Below are 25,690 nucleotides of genomic sequence, written 5' to 3'. Positions count from 1 at the left end.
AACTGTTGGTTTGTTCCTTTAGGGACCACAGATTAATAGTTGATAATCCTAACATACTTCTTTTGCAGGCATTTTGTAAAAGGACTTGCTTTGTTTATATGGCTGTTATAAGTGTTCCACATCTGCACTCATAAGGTATCTTGTGACTGGAAACAAAATACTTCAAAAATATCACAAAATATCGGAATGGATCAATGCCAGCCTTCTGTCTTTCTTTGGTAAAATACTCAAACAAGATGTTACTCAAGTCACCCAAGCAAATATTTCTTCTTCCAAATATTTTCTAGTTGCTGTTTAGAACTTATATAGATACATTTCTCCAATGCTTTTAGTATTGCATTTCGAGTAGCTTTCAGACCATTCATCTGTTTCCAAACATATAGTACTTCCATTCCTTTCAACTCAACATCAGAAGTATTTGCTTTCTTTTCAGCCTTTTCAGCTTGAGCATGTGGGATACCCATGGCAATGTAGAGGTGCTGCAACTCTTCTGGCCGAAGTAGTTCTACAACATCCTTAAAATCTGTCTCTTCTGCTTCATGTTCAACTATTTGAAAAGAAAATCAAAAAACAAAATAACGGGATAGAGCTAAATTGTAATTTTAAATGTCAAACTGAATTTGACAAAATCGATGAGTAATTGAGCAAATATTTCTAAAGGCTTTTTGTGTTATTTCTTACACATAAATCAACCTCCTAACTGCTTCAGTAGTCATTTTTGTATGCATCCAATGAACAAATCATGTACAACATGACCATGCTCAGTGCTTCGAGCATCCTTTTACAGTTTTAGGTAGACTTATACACTTTATGTGTTTATTACAGTACATGTTATGCTAATGAAATGTCCAGTTTTGACATTGTCAGTTTTAGACAATTAAGAATTCAAAAAGTGGTAACTTGTATTAATAGAATTAAAGGATTAGGGTTAGGAATGAGATTCAGGATTGGGGTAAAGCTTAATGTTATTTAATGTAAAAGGACATTGTACAATTTAATGCAAATGATATCATTATCCTGTACAAATATTTTTTAGACTTCTGATCCAAAAAATTATAAACTTAATGTTCTACAAGGCAGACCAGTTACCTTAATCTGCAAGGCGCTTGAATCTGATGCATGATGGTACAAGTTCAAGCTCACTTAGTTTCAATTTCTGTTTTCTTGGAAACATTGAGTCTGCTTAAAAAAGTCTGGACAAGAAACTAACTGCTAATTGTCTCAGTCTACTTGTACCAAACTGATATTGGCTGTGATGGTTTATGTAAGTCAATTAGGGCTTACTCTGATCTTGAACTGTGCATCCTTTGAATCGTTTATTGAATGATTTGGGCTACTGTGGTCAGCGACTTTCTGTAAGTGTGCAGCCTTGTGGGTCTGACAGCACACTATAAAGATCATCACTCTGATGTTGAGTCAGGGGGCAAGGCAATCAATAAATCCAATGATTTTACTTAAGGTCCTTATTTATGTATATAGGTACATAGATATTGTAATTACTTTGAATGTCTTCTGCTCCTTGGTCAACTTCATCAGTGGTATCTCTTGTTTGGTCAGCATCTGTATCATTAAATGTCAAATAAGGAAGTGATTAGGCTAATAAAGAAACATTTCTCTCAGAAAGATCACCCCCACCCCCCACCCCCACATTTAAATTTTGCATTTCAACATAACTCTTGTTTCTCAGGACCAAGAGGCAGCATATGAATGTAGGTTCAAGCACCATGTCATGTGTCAGCACATGATTCTGCAAAACTGTAAACTTACAAAAATGTTTAATGATGAACCATGTAGATATGTGGTGCAAAAGGGAAACATAGTTGCTCACTAAACTAAGTTTTTAAATATTCCCTGGGTCTCTTTGTGATGTTCTTTCTATTTTCCAGGCAGAGGTTTGAAATCATTTTGGTCTATGTGTGTAAGCTTGGTTTGCCTTCATTCGGTAGTCAATATGATAAGTAAGTGACAACTATCAACATCACAGGGACAAGCAATGCTGAAAGTGTATTCTATTCTTTTAGCCCAAATTTCCTTCAGGTCGCTAAGTGACTCTTCTAAGAAGCCTTTGACCTGCAAGAGGACATAAAGATAGTGAAAAATGATAACAAAGTCTTACTTATAAAGAAATGTTAATTATAGATTAAAAAGTGTGTTTGATTTATTGACAGAGAAATAAGACAATCATAGGTGTAGATCTGCCAGGGGGGATGGTCCATACAATCAGCCCCCCAATGTTGACGCTTATAATATGATAATGGGTTTCTGACCAAATTAACCTCATATTTGCCCATTTTAGCCCCAAAAGAAGACAATGCATTAAGATGTTGAGGCAACTTGCAGCATAATTATCACAAAAATGGAAAACAAATTGGCAACACAAGTGCATTCACCTCCAAGGAAATTAACAAGATGCAATACACACACAGTGGGTGGCAAACTCTATCGGGGTTAAGTTTTCCATGTGCAGCGCTATCATCCGCTATGTGGCAAATCTTTACGGTATTTTACTAGAAGTGCACATGAATCATGGCCGTAGCAAGCGGGGCGGCCGGGGATGCCATGGCCGCCCCACTTTTTGAGAAATTTGTTATGTTTTTCTTTATATCTTTATTTCAATTTCAGCATAATATTTATATTTTGGCTGCCCCACATTTGTGATGGCCGCCCCACATTTTGAAACCTTGCTACGGCTCTGATATGAATGGTATATAATAACTTTAAGATACACTTAACTGCACATACAATCATACCTATTTATAGACTCCTTAAGGGCTGGGGTATGAACGTTTGGACAGTATTTATTTTGGGACATTAGAGCACATCAGACATATCGAATTGCATTCTGAATACTGAAGAATGTCCTTCTGATATCAAATAATTTTGATTTTTTGAAATTGCAATTTAATACACATTTTATGGCAAATCATTAAAATTGATATTTTTGATATTTAACAGTACTAAAGTAAACTTTACAAATCTGATGATTTATACTTAAAGTGTATGTAGGTGGGATGAAAAGCCGACGATCAATTGAAAATTTTGACCTTTCGTATTGGAGATATGGATTTTTTTTCCCAAAACACCAAAAAAAAAAGGTCTTTTTGGGAAAAAAATCCATATCTTCAATATGAAAGGTTAAAATTTTCAATTGACCGTCGGCTTTTCCTCCCTGCTACATACACTTTAAGAATATATCATTAGATTTATATAATTTATTTCGAGGACTGTTATATATCAAAATTTGAAAAATATCAAATTTTTATAATTTGTCATAAAATTGGTATTATATTGTGATTTTCAAAAATGAAAATTATTTGATATCAGAAAGACATGCTTCAGATTTAGAATGCAATTCGATAGGTCTGAGGTGCTCTCATGTCCTCAAAAAATACTGTCGAAACATAATAAACGCTCATTCTAGATCCCTTAATGCAACATAATACATACTAAGCTCAAGTTTTCTCAAAAATACACAAAATGAGATAAGAGCATAAAGGAATAATATTTACCTTGTGAACAGCTTGTTTTAGTTGCTTGTTTCTAGAAGTATTTGTCATACATTGCATTGGCATACCAACAATGTCTGAGGCTTCAATGACTACCTAAGCATTTGATGTATGAAAATAAAAAGAAAACACAGAGAAATAAAATTATCACTCTGTTGAACTATACTCTGATCAGCTCATAATAGGCTAGACTCATAACATTGTGGATTGATATAGAATGGCGTACACACAGCGGGCGCAGCACTTACGTGAATTGCACTTTGCGTATTGCATGACTGACACACGTTTTTGTGAATTTACGTTGGCGTAAGTTGGGACTTTATTGATGCGCACAGTAACAACTAACAAGAAGCAAATAATTGTCGCCTATTACGAGCTGATCATAGTATAAAGCATAAGATAGAATTCTTAACAACCTGACTTATAGTTTGTTTGCTCTGAGTTTATTTTTGTGACAGGATGGTGTGACCACATTGACAGCCTAATCTCCCTATTTTATCCTTCTAAAATGGAGATTTTGTTATCAGAAGAAAGGTCATATTTTTTAAATAAAAACATCCCAGTGAAATTTTAGGCCTTAAATGTGTTCTGTTTAGAAAAAGTGATAGCCTAACCCCCATAGTGGTTACTACTGTTATATGAGCCATTGTGAAACATGTTTTACATCAAAACAGCTAGTGCAATTTAAATCATAACTTGATTATTTTGGTGCAGGCCTCAATTTGTGTTACAAAATATAATATGAAAATATCTGACCACCCACCTTTAAAATTGCCAACATTATGCTACAATAATAAATACAAATGACTTGCTTTTATCCGGGCATCCTTAGGTGGTGCCATTTCAAGAATACACTCGTGAAAATTATCAGCATAAAATGTCAGTCTTCCATACATCAGTATTGGCTCTACATCATCACATTGTTCTTGTGACCACTTAACAGCTCGGAGAACAATCCGATGAAAGAATCCATCTACAAAAATCAATAAGAAAGAAATTAATTATGCATAATATGTGTACTTGACAGAGCAGTGGAAACGTACCAGGTTAACAGCAAGGTGTCTTAATTATCTTGATTATGAGGGAGCTTTTTGGTGCTTCAGTTCCCAGGTTCAATTCCCAGCGGTTGCTGGTAAAATGACCTAATTGTATTAAAATTTGTCTCCAGAAATCCAATGTTCATGGAATTTGGTGGTTGTAAATCTTTTTCAGGTGCAAACTGCAGCACAATATGTTTGTGCAATCTGGGGATAATCTGGAATATTAACATTAAATTTCCATTTTTATGAATAATTGGGCATGTGGTAATATTACTTCTTCTCCAAAAGTTGACCACCAATGAGTATGAAATTTAATGTTGATGAAGCTATGAATGTCCACTTTTTGTGATGTAAGTTGCAAATTAAAGTGTCACTGCAAACTGAAGATAACCATGGATAACAATGGCTACATAACACCTATACTTTCTACACATTCATGCAGGGGGGGTGACAGGGTATATATATATATATATATATATATGTGTGTGTGTGGGGGTGGGGTGTACTGTTATGGCCCTCACTTTCAATTTTGAACTACTTTTGAGTTGACTAAAACTGTTACAAAACCTATGAATATAAGTTAATAGATTATTGATTTTTCCAATCCCAGGAGCAAACTCCCTGCTCCGAATATTAGGGTCTTTTGGTATGTGCAAAGATGGGGTCAGAACAAAATGGTGGGTTTTAAAACTGGCATTTGGAAATAGGAGCATTGTTCAAAATCAGATAATTGTATCTAATAAGTAATGATCTTGTACCTGGTAGAAATCCATGAAAGTTGACATAAAACGTTCTTGACGGTCTGTTTATACTAGTGGTAGTGTCTACATGCTGATGGTGCTGTGATGGTTGAAGGCGGGATGGCACAAAGTAACATTTGGAACTTTGCTGAGAGTAAGGGGTAAACAACAAACACATATGGATGTTTTGCCATGCAGAACATGCAATAATTTCATGCACAACAATCCAATTTAAATGTCAACTATAACATATGAAACTTCTTGTAGTGAATATAATCTTCAGAATATTATAATAAGATAAAAGGTCAGTCTTTCTTTCATTTTCATTTCATAGCTACTTACATGGCAATAGCATAGTTAAGGCACACGATGTGTTGAACCCTGATGGCTGATGCAATATATATATATTATCTTTGATCTAAGAACAGGTGGAAAATTGATTGGCCCTTCAAGGAATCTTATAGCAACGTTTGGACAGTATTTTTGTGGGACCTGAGAGCACATCAGACACACCAAATTGCATTCTGAATTAGAGGAACGTCCTTCTGATATCAAATAATTAGATTTTTTTTAATTGAATGATATGTATGCAAAGTGTATATAGCTGGGAGGAAAAGCCAACCATCATTTGAAAATTTTGACCTTTCGTATTGAAGATACATGTATTTTCCCAAAAGACCTAAAAATTTACAGTTATTATTGATGTTGAAAATACTGGAAATATATGTTCTTCATTTTTTTTCACATTTTCCAATTGAATACCTGAGTGGAAGAAGGGCCCAACTCCATCAAAACTGGTTTTGAGATATTAAGAAAAAACTTAATATTTGGAAAAGTTTTATAGACAGAATGTTTTCATCTTCAGGGGACCTTTAACACATGAACATACAATAGTACATACATTCGAAATTATATATGATGTTTCCATGGCAACGGTACAGGTCTTAATACGAGCTGGAGTTGGGCCCTTAATTCTTCCACTAATATACTGCAAGTGCTAGTTCCGTAAGCAGATGTGTCATAAATAGCTACAGAAATTAGGTAATTATCCATTAATTGCACAAGTAGAAGCATGTAATATGTTAGCAAGAAAGTTTATTGTAGTAAAAAGCAGATTTCATGGATGTACAAAATTCCTCCTAAATCCAATATTTGTGGAAGAAGGGCCCAACTCCATGGAGTTGGGCCTTTCTTCCATGAAAACCATGATTAAGTGTACGTAGAAGACTATTTAGAGAGTGAATTTTGGCTCATCTTTCACACACAAGGAAGAACAGTCTGCTGGCAATAAAATGATGGGTCTAACTCATTTTTGTAAAAAATTGGAGTTGGGCCCTTCTTCCACTCAGGTATTCAATTATAAGTTCTTACCCCCTTAGGTGTCTCTTTCTCACAAAGCAGGTCAAATTTCTTCATCAGCTCCAGTAGAGCATTCTGAAAAGGTCACAATACATTTCAGTTAAGTCCATGAGCACTGATACCTTTGTTACAGTACCTCGGATTGGTTCATTAGGCTACATGTTATAATAGCCAATTAAAATAGAGCTTTTAGATTGCTTAAGGGGATACTACACCCCTACCCAATTTTGTGCCTATTTTTGCATTTTTCTCAAAACTTGTAGCGCATTGGGGACAAGTAAGGTATGTATATTATAGGGGCAAGGACTACAACTAGGGATGACCAATGAACCATCAACTTGATTAGAACACTCCCATAGACATGCAGGGAGCTCAACTGTGCACTGCTTGCACAGACATTTCTAAATTGATCTCATTCTTTTATTGTTCAATATTTTTCTGTACAAATTGGGGAAGTTAATGCCAATTATATTTTGTAACTATCTTGCAAATTACAGCAACATAACTTATTTAATTTTCCTGTAAGAGCGAATCAAAATTGGTCCATCACCACAGTGCGCTTAATTGCCAGTGGCTGAGTTCAGCACTGCTCAAGAATGGCACAAAATATTCATGTCAATAATTTCAGGTGAAAAACATGGCCTACTGAGCTGAAATTTGGCAGAGTTGCCAGTAATACCTCTATCATACTCTCTGTACAAAGGTTAAAATATTGAACAAGTAGATCTCGAGTTAAAAATTAAATCACCAGCTTCCCTTTGGAATTTTCATATTCCTTTCGAATCATGCTAAGAAGACACCTTTCTGAACATAAATGTGAAGTTTCGTGCTCATTTGATGTATTTTTCACCTGATTTCAACCCTAAACATTTTCTTATATTTATACCATCTGCACTGATTTGCTGCTAAACACGCACAGGAGCTGTACTTTTAAAATACGCGCCTAATCAATAATGAGTCTTTCACTCCATTGTTAAAGTATTGTGCTCCCTGTAGCATATAAAGTGACCAGGCCCTGGAGTGTGATGGTTTTGTAGCACATGACAGTATTCATTCAAGCCTATCAAGGTCAGTTATTAGCCACTTGCTGAATGGCTGGGCATTATCAGCTATCAAAGAGATACCTTATGCTGCTGCCAATCACAATAGAGGTTAAACATTTTGTTAAAACCCCAGAAGTGATATCAGGACAAAGCTGTGCATGTTGGTACTTGATTGTTTGGATTCCTATGTTGAAAATCCCTTGTAGTACATTAGTATTTTTCTTATGTGTAGTGTATATTGTTGTGGAAAAAAAGTTCACCTGGACTTTTGATTTTGTGCCACTTTGGCCATTATGGGTGATTTTTGGCAAATGTTTTCTAAAAGCATGATTTGAGTGCCTCGTTTAGAAGAAATACTTAATGCTATTGACTAGTAAAGTGCCATTTCATAAGAAACCCCTTTGATATTTTCACAATATGCTTGTTTCATGTTTGCATATATATTAAAATAAAGAAATATAAAAAGGTAAATATATGCTTATACCAATTTTGCTCACATTGCTATATTTAGACTTAGTCAATTTATTTCGTTCCAATGACCGGTCAGAATGGGAAACTTTGAAAATTCATAATTCGAAAAGTGTTTGACCGATTTTGACCATTTAACCACCAAAATACTTCTGTTGATGAGTTCTTTCCAGAAAACAATCTTTTGTAGCAACAGGGGCAACATGAAATTATGATGGTCATCCCTACTACAACTACTGCACTGGAAAATTTATTTCAACACAGACAACAGTAGTAAGATAGCCTGTAGGGACCATTTCAAGGTCACACGAGCTCATGAATATTAATGAGGTAGGCGTGGCTAATTAGCATATATGAATATGAATGAGGGGCGTGGCTAATTAGCATATATGAATATTAATGAGGTGGGCGTGGCTAATCGTTCAAAAAAATTCCCCACAAAAAAAAAAAAAATTTCAAAAAATAAATTTGAAAAAAAAAAAAATTCAAAACAATTTTGAAAAAAATTCATCAGGGCGCGGCTAATTGCCACAGATGAATATGAATGAGCTAATGTAAATAAAATACCGCCATTTTGAATCGAGAAGTTGATTTTTTAACAGCGTTCATATTTAGGGACGTTAATATTTAGGGACGGTGAAATGAGTGAATGAGCAGTGAAATGAGGGAATGAGCAGTGAAATGAGCGAATGAGCAGTGAAATGAGCGAATGAGCAGTGAAATGAGCGAATGAGCAGTGAAATGAGCAAATGAGCATTGAAATGAGCGAATGAGCAGGGAAATGAGCAAATGAGCAGGGAAATGAGTCAATGAGCATGTAAAATGAGTCAATGAGCACGTAAAATGAGTGAATGAGCAGTGAAATGAGCAAATGAGCATTGAAATGAGCAAATGAGCAAGGAAATGAGCAAGGAAATGAGCAGGAAATGAGTCAATGAGCATGTAAAATGAAATTCTATCTTCTTTTTAAACTTTTATTAGCAACTTCCAGAAAAGTGCGGTCGATTAACGCGCTTTAGTCATCGCTTTCCATCTCGACATCCTCTTCGTCCTGTTGGAAAAGCCCGGCGAATTGAGATCGATGTTTAGCCAACGTTATTTTTACCGCTTTGCCTCGTCCATGCCTTTATCCGCCTTCTCTCGAGGTCGATCACGATATCCTGATGAGTTTCGTCATATTTCAAATGGACGTTATGTGCCAAAAATGTCCCGTAGCTGTCAAAAAAATCGCGTTTAACGGCCCACGCGGTCTTCATATTGGCCTTTTCTTCGGCCAGGTCTTCAGCCATACCTTCGTTGACGTACTTTTCGTATTTCTGGACCCTCATCTCACGAGTAGCTACTCTGGCCCGTTTAAGCCATTCCCGATACGTGACATTATCCTCCAACTCCACGCCGCTATCTTCTCCGGATGCAGCGCTTCCCGCTTCGAATCATCCGGCCCCGAATTTTCGGGTTCGAATCGTCCGTCTCGGAGCGTTGTTCTTCCTCTTCGCCGTGCATCGTTGTCACGTGTCTCCTCAAGTTAAATGATCGATCGAAACGTTTGTCGCACGCGTGACAAAGGTGGGTTTTGAACGCTGAAATAGAAGCCATGCGTCAACTCCTCGAGAGTTGATCTCCAAAATTATGACAAGAACGGAGTGAAACCGGCCTTTTTATAACCTGCTCATTTCACTGCTCATTCGCTCATTTCACTGCTCATTCACTCAATTTACGTGCTCATTGACTCATTTTACATGCTCATTGACTCATTTCCCTGCTCATTTGCTCATTTCCCTGCTCATTCGCTCATTTCGCTGCTCATTTGCTCATTTCGCTGCTCATTTCACTGCTCACTTGCTCATCAAAGGTCACGAGGTCCTGTCAGGGTCAAAGGTCAACCGGAAATACCGCCATTTTGAAAAGTTCAACCGGAAATGCCTCCTCATTAATATTCAGATATGCTAATTAGCCACGCCCCTCATTAATATTCATATATGCATGAGCTCATGTATATTCGCGAATTTTTGGCACATAACGTCCATTTGAAATATGACGAAACTCATCAGGATATCGTGATCGACCTCGAAGAGAAGACGGATAAAGGCATGGACGTAGGCAAAGCGGTAAAAATAACGTTGGCTAAACATCGATCTCAATTCGCCGGGCTTTTCCAACAGGACGAAGAGGATGTCGAGATGGAAAGCGATGACTAAAGTGCGTTAATCGACCGCACTTTTCTGGAAGTTGCTAATAAAAGTTTAAAAAGAAGATAGAATTTCATTTTACATGCTCATTGACTCATTTCCCTGCTCATTTCCTTGCTCATTTGCTCATTTCCTTGCTCATTTGCTCATTTCAATGCTCATTTGCTCATTTCACTGCTCATTCACTCATTTTACGTGCTCATTGACTCATTTTACATGCTCATTGACTCATTTCCCTGCTCATTTGCTCATTTCCCTGCTCATTCGCTCATTTCAATGCTCATTTGCTCATTTCACTGCTCATTCGCTCATTTCACTGCTCATTCGCTCATTTCACTGCTCATTCGCTCATTTCACTGCTCATTCACTCATTTCACTGCTCATTCACTCATTTCACCGTCCCTAAATATTAACGTCCCTAAATATGAACGCTGTTAAAAAATCAACTTCTCGATTCAAAATGGCGGTATTTTATTTACATTAGCTCATTCATATTCATCTGTGGCAATTAGCGCATACTGATGAATTTTTTTTTCAAAATTGTTTTGAATTTTTTTTTTTGAAAATTTTTTTTGAAATTTTTTTTTTGAAATTTTTTGTGGGGAATTTTTTTGAACGATTAGCCACGCCCACCTCATTAATATTCATATATGCTAATTAGCCACGCCCCTCATTCATATTCATATATGCTAATTAGCCACGCCTACCTCATTAATATTCATGAGCTCGTGTGACCTTGAAATGGTCCCTACAGGCTATCTTACTACTGACAACAGTTGTGGAGTAACAGTCGAAAATGAGGGAAAACCAACATTTGATCAATAAATCAATAACTACTTGCTTTGAGTTGCTGCATTTTCAGTACAGTAGTTGTAGTCCTTGCCCCTATAATATACATATCTTACTTGTCACCACTGTGCTATAATTTTTGAGAAAAATACAAAAATAGGCACAAAATTGGCCAGGGGTGTAGTACCTCCTTAAGTTTATTACAATCATCGGATCATGCATGTGTAGCACAGGGCTGAAATGAAACAAATTCCAAATCAATAATTTGAGGCAACATACAAAACCACTGACATGATCCATTTAAAACTGCTTTACCATTTATAAAGACAAAATTAAAGATGATGTTTCAGGAACATTTTTCTGAAAAGCTTTGTTATGCACTTTTACAGCTATATACATGTATTACACAATAATATGCCACTTACTTTTTTTTTGGCGAAACTTACTATCCTTTTTTTTAAATATCAGACCAAATAGGCTAAATAGAAGAGTGAGGTTGCGCTACATCCACTTTATCATGGTACGTACATCCACTTTTACATAGCTACAGGTATATCGTCATGTGAGTGCAAGAACGTGGTATGTGCAGATATTTCTGCCATTTTATTTATTACAGTGAACCAAAAATTATTTATTACAGTGAACCAAAAAAGCCCAAGTGAATGTTACAGGAGCAAATTGGGATGGGTTATGGGTCACCAGGAATGCAATAGAGAAAACCAACATCTCATAATATCATGTTGGTTGTACTGCAGAATGCATTTGACATAAAGCAGATATGCAATTCTATTTTACAAGATGTTCTTTCACTTACATACTGTATGTGCACAGGTTACATTTCCGAAACAAAACTTCATTTCTTGGACTAATTTGGGTCAACAAGATAAATAGTTTACTATAAAGCTTAGTTACCTTTCTGGAGTGAGCCTCATCCTGTGAACTGTTTCCTAGGAATCGCTTTAACAAGTAGTTCATCAGTTGGTCATCAAGTATCCCTTGCTTGAGGAGTTTGCTCCATGAGTCTATATCTATTGCACGCTATGATATAAGGATAAAACATCCCATGATTAATGATTGAGTGAAATCCTTTAAAAATAAATAATAAACATTGATGAGTATTGAATTAGGAATACAACTTAAAAAATGGGCTGGTACAGCTACTTCATGCTATTCAGTGGCAGCGGAAGCATTAAAATTGGGGGGGGGGGGTCGGCTGGTCGAGCATATCTTGTTCCTGTTTTACTGGGACTTTTATTTGTGTGCACGAAAATTTCAATTTCGGACTGTTTTAGCTCCAAATGAAGGTGTGTTCAAAAATCACTAGTAATCAAATGCTAGTAGCATTTGCACAATCGCTACAAGCGTCCAGTCGTGGCTAGCGATATAGTGACAAAGTCGCCTTCAAGTCAACTGGTTGCAAATTGCTGCTAGGACATGCTAGCGACTTATTGATCAGATATCGGCAATAGCTTTTCTGGTAAGTGACAGAAGTTTCATCACCAAAAAATGCTACGCTCCTAGCGACTGCTTTGTATGATATCACCTTAAAAGCAGCCAGGCATTTATACTGTTCATGTCTGGCATTTGACCCATCACATACACTGTTAGTAGGGATGACCAATGAACCATCAACTTGATTAGAACACTCCCATAGACATGCAGGGAGCTCAACTGTGCACTGCTTGCACAGACATTTCTAAATTGAGCTCATTCTTTTATTTTTCATAATTTTTCTGTAAAAAATGGAGATGTTAATGCCAATTATGATTTGTAACTATCTTGCAAGTTACAGCATCATAACTTTTTTTTTTTTTCTGTAAGTGTGAGTCAAAATTGGTCCATCGCCACAGTGCGCTTAATTGCCAGTGGCCCAGTGCAGCACTGCTCAGAATGGCACAAAATATTCAGATGAATAAGATCAGGTGAACACCTTGACCTACTGAGCTGTAATTTGGCAGAGTGTTATTACCTCTATCATACCCTCTGTAAAAAGGAAAAAAAAAAAGCGGACAAGTAGATCTCGAGTTAAAAATTAAATCACCAGCTTCCCTTTGGAATTTCCAAACACCTTTCGAATCATGTTAAATAGACACCTTTCTGAACATAAATGTGAAGTTTCATGCTCATTTGTTGTATTATTCACCTGATCTCAACCCTAAACATTTTCTTATATTTATACCATCTGCACTGACTTGCTGCTATACACGCACAGGAGCTGTACTTTTAAAATACGCCCTAATCAATAATGAGTCTTTCACTCCATTGTTAAAGTACTGTGCTCCCTGTAGCATATGGAGTGACCAGCCCCTGGAGTGTGATGGTTTTGTAGCACATGACAGTATTCATTCAAGCCTATCAAGGTCAGTTATTAGCCACTTGCTGAATGGCTGGGCATTATCAGCTATCAAAGAGATACCTTATGCTGCTGCCAATCACAGTAGAGGTTAAACATTTTGTTAAAACCCCAGAAGTGATATCAGGACAAAGCTGTGCATGTTGGTACTTGATTGTTTGGATTCCTATGTTGAAAATCCTTTGTAGTACATTAGTATTTTTCTTATGTGTAGTGTATATTGTTGTGGAAAAAAAGTTCACCTGGACTTTTGATTTTGTGCCACTTTGGCCATTATGGATGATTTTTGGCAAATGTTTTCTAAAAGCATGATTTCAGTGCCTCGGTTTGAAGAAATACTTAATGCTATTGACTAGTAAAGTGCCATTTCATAAGAAACCCTTTGATACTTTCACAATATGCTTGTTTCATGTTTGCATATATATTAAAATAAAGAAATATAAAAAGGTAAATATATGCTTATACCCATTTTGCTCACATTGCTATATTTAGACTTTGTCGATTTATTTCGTTCCAATGACCAATCAGAATGGGAAACTTTGAAAATTCATAATTCGAAAAGTTTTTGACCGATTTTGACCATTTAACCACCAAAATACTTCTGTTGATGAGTTCTTTCCAGAAAACAATCTTTTGTAGCAAAAGGGGCAACATGAAATTATGATGGTCATCCCTACTGTTAGATAATGCATGTGTAATAATTTATAAATTTTGCTGGGTCAGTTTCTACACCTTTACCTTGCTATCATCATCAACCACACACACAACTTCTTTGAATATCTTTATCAGCCAATTGGGGTCCAAGATAACCAAGTTTTTCAAGTCTTCACCACCATTTTTGATGTACACTATCTGGCCAATGTCATGGAAGTACTCTAGCATTGTCAGCATTTCTGAAGATGATGGCACTTGCTGTGGAGCTCCTGGTAGGTCGCAGTAGCATTTTTCTGCCTGTAACAAGTCAAATTACAAAATATAAACAGCACCTTTAGCATATTGTTGAAGACTGTTGAGAAATTACAACAAATTTGATTTTAATATCAAAAGCACAAAAAAGTACACTCCTGCCCAACTTAGTACTTCATTGGTGCTCAAGAGTACTTGTGTGGGTACTCTAGAGTACACATATCATAATCACACACACACACACTGGTACTGGATTGGTACTGCACTGGTACTAGAGTAGCCACAAAGTAACTGGGCAGTGTACCTCTAGGGTCAGCAGCAATAGGAATCTGGTAGTGTACATAGTCGACTGCTGACATCCTGGTGATGGGGTCCAATTTTTAATTTGTGATTCCTGTTGGAAACCCGGTTCCGACACTCTGTGTAAACGCGGGTACTCATGCTGTCGAAAATTTCACAAAATTAGGGGTATTTTCAGATAAAGTGTGTGATTCAAAAAAAAAAAAAAAAAGGGTAATTTTAAATACCACTTGTTCACAAAATGGAAAAAAGAGTGCTCTTAATGTATGTACCACATGTATATAAATCATCATAGTTTCATTATTCTTCATTTACAAATCCTATGCACAACATTACATCATCACATCAATATACGACGCATTATACCCTATACGTGTTTCCGTCAGAAAGGGGTATATTAGAAATGCTGTTTGTGTTTCAGCGAAAAAAGGGATAGGGGTGTTTTTATCTTGAAAACTTCACAAAAGCAGATTCAAAAGGGGGTATTGTCAAGGTTCGCCGACAAGCATGAGTACTCGCGGATACAAGGAGTGCTGGAACCGGGGTTGGAAACTCCCTACCAAAACCAAACTTGAGTAACCCCCAGGCATACCTGCATACATAGATCTTATATATCACCAATTCATAGAGATCATGGCAAGGGTAGCAGGAAAGAAACATGAAGTATATAAGACCATATAATAAAAAACATAATTCAGCAAACATATTAATCAGGAAACAAATGAGTAGGTGTTTCACTGAGCCAAATGTGATTTGGGATTTGATTCCATAATTTCGGCCTAGCAATATGGAGAAAAATTTATCAGAATTTTTTTTATGCTGAACAAGTAGGAGAGAGTGATCAGACTCAATTAATGTAATAATTTTGATGAGATACATTTGCTTCTGTTACAGACCAGTCTTACTTCTTTCAGAGAAATGCACAGCTTTCCTTGGCGAGCTATTTCTTGGACTTTCTTTTGAAACAGCAACCATCGCAGTGGTATTCTTTCCTCCATATATGGTTCCTTCTCAATGACAGCTTTAATGTGGTTCTGTAGTCTGAAGACCTGTTGAGCAATAAAATTATCTTTTTTCTTCAAAATTTTACTGAAATATTATATTAAAGTTAGTAAAATAACTCTTCATCAGACCTTTAAGTAGCCATGGCTATTAGGAATCAGCCCAGACCCAGGGATAACATTATGATCCTTGTCAGTGAGCCTTGAGTTGGTGTACTGCAAAAAAGTTTTTTATCAGCCATATTTAATTTAACCTGTAGTTCCATGCTAAAACACCCTTGGTTCCCCATAGGATTTACCATTTATGCATAGATTAAAGGAAATACAATACCAGAAAGGTGCATTAATTTGGCACTGCACTTCCAGATTATTTTGCTATCCTTATGACAAACCTTTTGTATGTGCACAAATGTATGAACTATAGAAGCATGTAATATATAATGCAATATCCAAAAACACACCCTACATTGCGTTGTAACACCTTTTTGTTTGACTTTGGGCCTTCAAAATAACAAAGTACAATGCCAAAATAACCCCACTATTTAGGCCCCAATCATCACAATCCAAATGTTATTTGTCATAGTTCTATGGAGTCTGAAATTTCTCAGTTTAGTTTCTTGACTTAAGTACCAACATACCATACCTCTCCATCCTCATCCTCTGTCAGATTGTTTTCCACAGCATAATATTTGGACACAACATGTTTTCTGTAACACTGCTTGGAAACAAAGTCCTGTATTGTAGTCATCTTTCCTTTTACCTGAGAAAAAAATAACATTGTATTTATCATCATTTTCATTCTAACTTGTTGTCAGGGCAGTACCTTTATACCAGCTACCCTGCACCTCCCCCCACTAAACTTTGCTGTTGGCAGGTATCAATTTCAGATCAGTGTGAATAATCCATGTGTCAGGGCCACACATTTTGTAGTCAGAATGGTAATTTTGTGTAATTAACGACCTGACAAAGTGAAGTGAAGGTACAGCTCTGCTTGTTACAGCAAATTCACTTTAGCAGTCACCATAGGCTATTAAAAGGCACTAATTTAATGCCCACATGACCCATGGGCACCGCCATACCAAGACCACCAAGTGATCAGTAGATGTGCTACAATGCTAAGAGATAGGAATTTTTCAGACAAATATTATCAAAATTGCTGAAAATGTGTAAGGCAACTTAATTACACATTGGAGGATTCTACTTTTTTAGTACATTTTCAAGAACTAAATTTTGGAAGTTTTTACCGACTGAAAAAACGTTATCGACGCAAACTCTTACAATAACACTACAAAGTTGCAAAAATTGACAAATTTGCTATAAAATTTGGACATGCATCCCGCGTTTTCAATTGAAATACACAATAAGACCACCCGCTGTGCTAAAGTTTACTTTCCAGACATCCTGTCTAGAAGCTGTAATGTCAGCGTCCATCTGGTCACGTGGGCATTAAATTAAATGCCTTTATTTAAATACCCTAAGATGACTGTTTAGTATTGAACTCTGATGTACTAAACGGTTTATTTTATCCTTGTGCAATTATAGGTTTTCAACATATGTAATTTTAAAAAACCAATCAATAATATATAGGAACGCATTACACAAGAAGTCATTAATTTCATTGAAAATGTTTTACCAATTTGTCTCTCATTTGAGAGTCGTTATGCAGATCATTCTTATGTGTGCCAATGATGAAGATGGGTGGTGAGAGTTGTTCCATATCTTCTTTCTCCTTGTTGGGTATTACAAATGTATAAATAGATCGCATCCAGAAATCTAAAAAGTCCAAGCTGGTAAATCCATGGTGATGTCCACAGACCTGTTGACATACAAAAATAAATTGATAGTGTTCTGTAAAAAATATGTGATCACATTGTCTGGAATATATTGAAGACAAAAAAACTGAGATTGGTAACAATTTTTACATTAACCCTAACAGGACTGTGTACTACAAAATACTACTTGATATATATCCCACGTGGTGTGATGACACAATCGACCTAAGTGATATCCAGCGAAGCCCAAGAGCCATAGCAAAGTGTTGCCAACCCAGTGCTTGGCATGCAAGGGGTCTCGGGTTTGAATCCCACCAAGAGCAAACTACTTCTTTCTTTGTTTTCTCTCTTTATTCCTTCCTTCTTTCCCTTCCCATCGCCAAAAAGCCCTCAGGCGGTTAGGGTTAGGTTTAACAATAGAGTGCATGCCTGAAACGTAGTTATAAATCAGTATCCATATCTGAGTATAAAAAACAAACTATCATTGAATAACAAATAAATAAACAACCAAACAAAAATAAAAAACTTACCGAATATTCTCTTCCTAACTTTGATTCCTTCACATCCCCCGAGTCAACACAATACATGCTTACTTCTGCTTGTTGGTCTAAGTCTTTAGACAAATCGAACACAACGAGATACACTGCCTTTCTGGACAAGAAAACCTACAAAATATACGACCAAGTTAAGCTCCATGTCAACAATGACACATGTGTATAAGGGGAAGGACGTGAAGACATATCCCCTCCCTGAATCATGGAATAAGTATATAGAGCACGTAGTGCGATGGAATTGAAACTCCGTTCGTCGACGTGAGGCCAGGCGATCGTCACGCTTGCAACATGTGGACGTAGATGGCAGCAGCATTTTTTCTTTAATTAGCATATTCGTGACGTCATGTTAAAGTAAGTCTCCACAGCACTACGCATATTTTTTTACGTAACTTTTAGTACTATCGTGGTGGCAGCAGCATTTTTCTTTACTTTTCCAAAATGGCCCCGCCCGGGAGACGCCATTGGATGCCATGTTAGTGCAGGGTAATACACAGGAAAGCCGGCGCTGTCGCCACCTTTTTGTATTGCGCTAGCATATGAGTTAAACGGCCTGCCTGAATCCTTTGATTACAGTCGGGAGAATTGTTACCCAGTCAGGGATATTTTAGGTTTCTATGTCATTTTCTACCCAGTTTTGCTTCAACTCTCTCCCCTAAAACAGGATTATAACCTCTAACACCATCTTGATTTGATTTTTCTTGGTTACCAGACCATCTACTCAGACTCTGATGATCATAAACCCTATAATAAGGATCGCTCAAAGAAGATTAACTGCAAAAGTCCACTAACTGCGCTGCCCAAAGAAAAAGCTTTTTGGGGGGCGGCACAGCTAGTGAACTTCTTCAGTTAATCTTGCTTGAGTGATCAGTCTGAGTAGATGGTCTGGTGATTAAGAAAAACGGATCCTACTTGTCAGACTAGTCTGTAATGCAGAGATTGATAGTACATATTATATCACTCATACATAAATTCTAGACAGTTCATTGGTTGATTACCATTTATCATTTTTACCATCACCCACTCCGTGTGATAGTCTTTACCATCATAGTGCTCTGCCGTAGTGCGCCTGCGCCAAGCTGTGCGCCGACTCTTGGACCCGCCGATTTAGTTATGGGGTGGACCCCAAAATGTGAAGTATATCACGGCAAAACATGGTGTTATGTTAATGAAAAAATGTATTTCCTACCTTAAATAGTATTTTAGTAATTAATAGAATTTATGCATGAGTGATATAAAACAAATATTAACTGTCTTATATTCGTGTAATGGTCGAAATATAATCACTCGTTGAAAGATGGATTGTTCCATTCCGGCTCGTGGAATGGAACAATCCATCTTTCACCTTGTGATTATATTTCGACCATTACACTCATAGACAGTTAATATTTGTATAATATCATACTGAGCCAAAGCATTAGCAACTTAATGTGTCATCTAAGAGCAGGCACTTCTTAATCCAGAGAAGGAGTCAAATCCGAGGCAGTCTAATTTTGCATAGTTGCCCCATGACACACAGACTATTTTGTCATGTGCAATCAAGTGTACTAAATAACTGCATGTTCAGTGATATTTTCGAGGGAAATTGGGTCCTGCTGATTTAGTGGAAGCAATTATATACTTGTCAGGTCCTGCAGGGAATAAAATTCAGTTTATACCCCTGTATTACTAATACTATTAGGCCTAATACTATTCGCTCTGAAAATGGCACTCGCCAGAGTTCTGAAAGCTCAGAACTCTGAAAAGGACTTTTCTAGGGAAAGATTAAACCTCACTCATGTTTACCGACCTAGAGTACCAAGTAATTTCAAATTGTATTGATTTAAAATGTACTACACCCTATACAAACTACAAACCTGATGTGTGGTATAATACAGGTCCTGTCCTGCAAAATCCCAAATACGAACTTGTAGACTTTGTTCAGTCGCATGCTCTTTAAAGAGTTCATCTATGATTGATGTTGGTATTTCATTGATGTCATCATCTAAATAGCTCATATCTGATTCATCTTCCACATACACTGATGATTTCTCTGGTATTTCAAGTTTTGGAGCTACAAATCCTCTGGCAGTTGCTCTGGAAAAGAAAGGTGTTGGTGGTGTCTGAGATTCATCTTGTGAAGTATGCGATGCCGCAACAATTTCAGGAGAGACCTGTTATAAAAAATTTATCTGTTATGACAAATTTATCAGTTTAATATTCTTTGCATACTTCTTTTGTACATCTTCTTTAATCCACAAAAGCTGCTTGTGGATTTTACAAAAACGTTTAACCATACACCATATAGCATACATATGAAGATGATGTATGACATACATGTAGCAATCAAGGGTCCATTATTCAGACCCTCACACAGTTTTGAAGAACCCCAGTTGGACAACATGCTCCAGTTCATTAACTCCAATTGAGTAAAACTTCCCAAATGGTAGCTCTTCAGCCAAAATTGGGAAAAATGATTTTTCATAGGTCTTACAACTTTTGCTGGGAAATTAGTTCTGAGCTCAGTTCCCAATATTCATCCATACCAAAATGCCAAATACCGCACATCCAAACCAAAATGAAAGTTTTATATATATCTTTTAATGCCTCTGTGTATAAAGCATTATGGGATGGCAGTACTTTCACATGCATGCAAATATCTGTTATCATGTCTAATGCCCTAATTCCAAGTGTGACCATACATGTATATTAACCAAAATGAAAATGTTTCAACTATTATTCAGTCCATCTTCAAAGCCATCAAATGAATACTGAAATGCTATTAAATACTACTGTAACCACTCGGGTATAAGCCCAGTGGCGTAGCCAGTGGGGGGCAGAGGGGCGATGCCCCTCCCGCTCGTCATAACCGTCCGGTTCATGTAAGGCCGTCGGTAGACGGAAGGCGTTAGTGAAAACAAAATTGGGTTAACAATAGATTATTTTTTACCCAGGGTGACAGAAAAAGAAGAGAATTATAAAAAAAATTTGAAAAATTGTGAATGAAATTGAATTGTACATAAAATTTTGTGTTTTTATGTTGGTACCACCTATTATCCTTTTTTTTTTTTTTTTTTTTTTTTTTTGCTCTTGACTTTTTCAAACCATGCAAAAAAATTTTGGGTCAACAAATCACAACTTCCATCGGCAGTCTGCCCCCCTGGCTATGCTACTGGTTTTTGTACTGTTTTCCTAAGCCTTTTAAAGGATTTTATTTAAAAGCGCGCCCCATGAATGTGTGCCAAAAATCGCTTCCCTCCCTTTTGGCTTGTCAAAATTTCTTACCTCCCCCTCCATTTTACCCTCCCACCAAGGCTAATAATTATTGCACAGCCCCTAACACTGTACCTCCATGTCCAACAGTTTACTCTTAAAATTATGCATGAATTCTGACCTCTTTTGGTTTCTTCTTGGTGACAGGTTCATGGCGGATATCAGTTGGCAAATACTCCTCTTTTGGTTGCCATCCCTTGATGCTTGTCATACTCTCAGCTACACCAGAAATATATGATGACTGAATTTCTTTAAAAGAGACAAAAATGTAAAGTTTATGATTAAAGATTTGAGGGATTTTCAGTGTGCTATCATTCAGATGCACGTTTAAAGATGTTCACATTTAGTGCAGTCGTAATGTTCCAAAGGACTGGTGCAGCACTGCACTGTTGAAAGAATGACACCATATGAATGGAGTTTCCATTCGGGTACAACAACTGTATGTTGATCTGATGAGCAGGTCTGTGGAGCCAATCTTTCGCCCCGCTTGATAGATGTGCATGTAAAAAGGAAGGATATAGGTTTTAAACTACCTTCAATGTACACCCAAATATTCCAAAATAAGGATGATCTGCCATGGGTATTAGAGCTGGTTGTTGCATTATTTGAGTTTTAGTGCAGATATTGATACTAATAAATTTGTGAAACAAAATCCTATAATATGCAGCTTTACTTGGTCATGAATTATTAAATTATATGAACATATGTATATGGCAGGGTGTAAAAGCATAATTTATATATACAAACCTTCTAGTTCACGGCCTTCTTGTGACTGCCATCGCATCAAGTTTGGATGTGTAGGTGTAACATACAAGGAAACATCTATTCCCTCTGTGCTAGCTTCACTATTGCAAAATCTGGAGAATAATTAATAACATATTTATGTACATTATGTTATTCATTTCAGTTTTACTTTTCTTGCTGCATTCCCTCTCAATGTATTCATTTATGTTTTGTGTACCACTATTACTATTGGTTTGAGTAGGGACACATACCTGCCCCCGAGCAGTCAAAGTGGACTCATATTTACACAAATGTTCCAAGATCAGACCTATTTTTGTTATACCTGAGGCCAGTGGCGTAGCCAGCACTTTTTCAGAGGGGGGCAAGACAAATTTTAAGGGGGGCGCCTTTTGGCGATATTGCTAACTGAAAAGTCTGGGGTGAACCCAATGGGTTTTGATGAAGCCCAAGCACTTTTAAAAATGAATGTACATTTTAAATTTTTTAAGTTGATAGGCCAAAAACATTCATTTTTTCATGTTTTCTTACAATTGTAGACACAAAATTGTAAGACTTGGTTCAAGTCTAAGCAACCAAAATCTTGAGTATACGGTTAGAATTAACAAATAATTCGAATATTTTATGCTATTTTTGTTAATTGTTTTTGAAAAAGATGTGTATTTTCCAAAAATAAGTATGCATTGCATAACTTGAAATTAGTCTTTGTACAAGTCTTTGGGCTTGATTATCACAGCATACGAAAAATGCATGTTTTTGGCCCTTATTTCCAAAAACTGACCAAATTTAACTATCGTTGACAGTTAGAATTAATTAAAGGGTTAATGTTTCATTGGGCAAAACTTAACTGGATAATATTTTTTAATCCCCAAAATTAGTGCTGTATTTTTTTGGAATAGGGAGTAGATATTGACAACAAACAGAATGATAAGGGGTGCATAATGTGCAATACATTCTGTCATGCAGCAGATCAAAAGGGGGACTTTGCAGCAAAGTGCTTTTCAAGCTATAGATTAAAATAGACAGAAAAAATAATGCTTTTTCACTTATAAAATATGAATGCCGTGATCAATTTTAGCAAATGAGGTATCATTTTAAAGCTTGCAAAATCCTTTCAAAGCAGAACAACTGAACTCAAAATTGACTTCACTTGTAAAGTCACCACTTTTGATGTGCTGCATCGCATATTATCTGGATTTATAAGCTTATTATATACTTTACATTTTTATAAACTTCTTACGTTTCATTGACCAAGTTTTTCTTCAGGCTAGTCTTGCCGACTCTTTCTTGTCCAACCAACATCAGTCTAGTCTGCTTTAGCTGTATGGTACCAGCTGCAGTTGCTTCTCTATATGCTGCAATAGCATCAGCTCCATGGGCTAATACTTCAAGAGGTGCTGAAAGCCAATCATACATAATATTATATGGAGGACACATGAAACCTAGCAGTCACCCGGGGGGGTGTCACTCACATGTAAAGGTGGTACGGGTATATGTGCGGCGGTTGAGGGTCCCTTTTTCAGGCTATCCAGCAGTTCCTTAAGACCCACATTTGCATCATGCTCCAGTTCATTGAGCCTCAACCTCTGAAAATTGTAGCTCTAAAGCTCAAATTTGGAACAAATTTTTTAACTCCTAAGCCTATAATTTGGCCCAATTTTAGCTCACAGACCCCACAAAAATGTGGAAATTTCAATTCATCAAGTCCCTATTTTGCCCAAAAATCAGTTCTTAGTTCCCAAAGTTTGGCGCTCCACGCCGCATACTCCTACCAAAATATCACTTGAGTTCTCCCCAGGCAGTCAACCCCCCCCCCCATTAGCCAAAATGTGCCCCTATCCTTCTGGACATGCACCTGGATACTCCCTTAAGCCTGAAGAACTGGAATCTAGGAGCTTTCAGTAAAATATAAAGTCTTTGAGTGACATATTGGTAAATTGCATTGAGCGTCTTTGGGTAACACTTGCTCTTATCATAAACTAAAAATAAAAAGGTCTTTGATTAAAACAACGTACTTACTCATTGACCTTATGAACACCACAGGTGCTTAAGTAATTCATATGGGGGGGGCTTAGTTTAATTATGAAAAAGAAAATTAAAAATGGTAATTTACATGCATTAATAAACATTCAAAAATGTATCTGAAGTCAAAATCATCATAATCCTAAACTGGGCCTTACGATACATCAGACTTATAGAAAACTCCATGTTCTACCACAAACACACAAATTACCTGGTACAATTTTGATGCCTTTTGTTCCTGCATGCAAGTCAAGTATTGGCCATATAGGTTTACTGAAATCCACCGATCCTCTCCATCCTCTATTGCTGATTTCCACTGAAGGAACACCATCAAATGACACAAATATATTGTGTCTCGGCGTGTAATAATAAGATATTGTATGGCCAACCTGAGACACTTCATACGGTAGCTTTCTGACACAAACTTTGCCTGTTTTTAACAGATCTGTCATATAATAGGGATTATTTGAGTCCAGAAAGATTTCCAGCGGATTGTAGTTTGTAAATCCATAACGTAACCTTCCATCCATGTTGTCGACCTCTGAGGTAATCTCCACTGATACTGGTTGGAAGGGTTTCAATGGTACAGCACCAAAAACTGTACCAAAGAAGTAGTCCTTTGTTCGAGTTGCTGTTGTCCCATTTTCTTCAATACGGACATTTTTGCCGTAACAGGTACTGTGAAATTGTTCCATCTGTATAATGAAGTGAACAGAAAACATCAAATTAATGGAGCTTGCTTTGGCCATAATTTGATATTATATCACTCATAAATAAATTCTAGACAGTTCATTGGTTGATTACCATTTATCATTTTTACCATCACCCTCTCCGTGTGATAGTCTTTACCATCATAGTGCTCTGCCGTAGTGCGCCTGCGCCAAACCGTGTGCTGACTCTTGGACTCACCGATTTAGTTACGGGGTGGACCCCAAAATGTGTATATCACAGCAAAACATATGGTGTTGTGTTGATGAAAAAATGTATTTCCTACCTTAAATAGTATTTTAGTAATAGAATTTATGCATGATTGATATAAATATTAACTGTCTTAAATTCGCGTAATGGTCGAAATATAATCACTCGGTGAAAGATGTATTTTTCCATTCCACTTGCCGTTCCGGCCCGTCGAATGGAACAATCCATCTTTCACCTCGTGATTATATTTCAACCATCACACTCATAGCCAGTTAATATTTGTATACTAAATTATTTCTTCAAACTTTATAAAAAAAAGGCAAAGAGCTTGATAAGGTAGCCATTATGAGAATCCTCTGTGCAATACAAACTCCAAATGATTTAATATACACAGGGTAAGAGTGATTCCCTCTCCCTAAAAAATACAAATTGCCTATGGCAAAAAGTATACACAAGGCCAGAACTAACTTTTAATCTGTTCAAAATAGACCTCATTGCAAGTTACTGACTGATAATGAATCTGGCCACTCAAACATAATAAAGCACTGGCGCACATACTGAAGTGGGTGATTATTATGAAATACCTGGTACAGTCTTTGATTTGGCAGTATACTTCCTGTCATTTTATTTTTTCTGTTTTGGGAGCTCTATTGTTCAGAAACAAAAACGCAAGGGATGAGATGGTGTGTAATTTGACTTCATTGTTACGTTTGGGGCATCATGCTTCTCATTTCAAGAGG

The 25,690-nt window shown here is 36.8% G+C and overlaps 1 protein-coding gene across 1 annotated transcript; it reads right to left on the bottom strand.

Moving 5' to 3' along the window:
• Nucleotides 1–1,648: 1,648 nt before the first annotated feature.
• Nucleotides 1,649–25,573, bottom strand: LOC140150446 (uncharacterized). Its single transcript, XM_072172459.1, has 17 exons — nucleotides 25,535–25,573; nucleotides 24,244–24,727; nucleotides 23,251–23,407; nucleotides 22,017–22,126; nucleotides 21,391–21,518; nucleotides 19,874–20,170; nucleotides 17,997–18,131; nucleotides 17,328–17,510; nucleotides 16,338–16,454; nucleotides 15,599–15,742; nucleotides 14,226–14,438; nucleotides 12,047–12,172; nucleotides 6,658–6,720; nucleotides 5,305–5,434; nucleotides 4,315–4,479; nucleotides 3,510–3,598; nucleotides 1,649–2,070 (listed from the first exon to the last, which is right to left on the bottom strand). Exons 1-17 carry the CDS (start codon nucleotides 25,571–25,573, stop codon nucleotides 1,936–1,938), a joined length of 2,715 nt encoding a protein of 904 aa, XP_072028560.1. The 3' UTR covers nucleotides 1,649–1,935.
• Nucleotides 25,574–25,690: the final 117 nt, after the last annotated feature.

Source organism: Amphiura filiformis, chromosome 4, assembly GCF_039555335.1.
Source record: "Amphiura filiformis chromosome 4, Afil_fr2py, whole genome shotgun sequence".
NCBI lineage: Eukaryota > Metazoa > Echinodermata > Ophiuroidea > Amphilepidida > Amphiuridae > Amphiura > Amphiura filiformis.
Note: the sequence above shows the minus strand (reverse complement) of the source record. Positions and strands in the feature narration are given on the sequence as shown.

Bases quoted from the DNA above. Each gene is read 5' to 3' on its own strand.
- LOC140150446 (XM_072172459.1), bottom strand. From the start codon at position 25,573: ATGACAGGAAGTATACTGCCAAATCAAAGACTGTACCAG. The intron at 21,519-22,016 runs GTTTGTATATAT...TCTCTTTTAAAG, and splicing joins AGAAGGCCGTGAACTAGAAG to AAATTCAGTCATCATATATT. The intron at 5,435-6,657 runs GTAAGAACTTAT...CCTTACTCTCAG, and splicing joins AGAAAGAGACACCTAAGGGG to CAAAGTTCCAAATGTTACTT.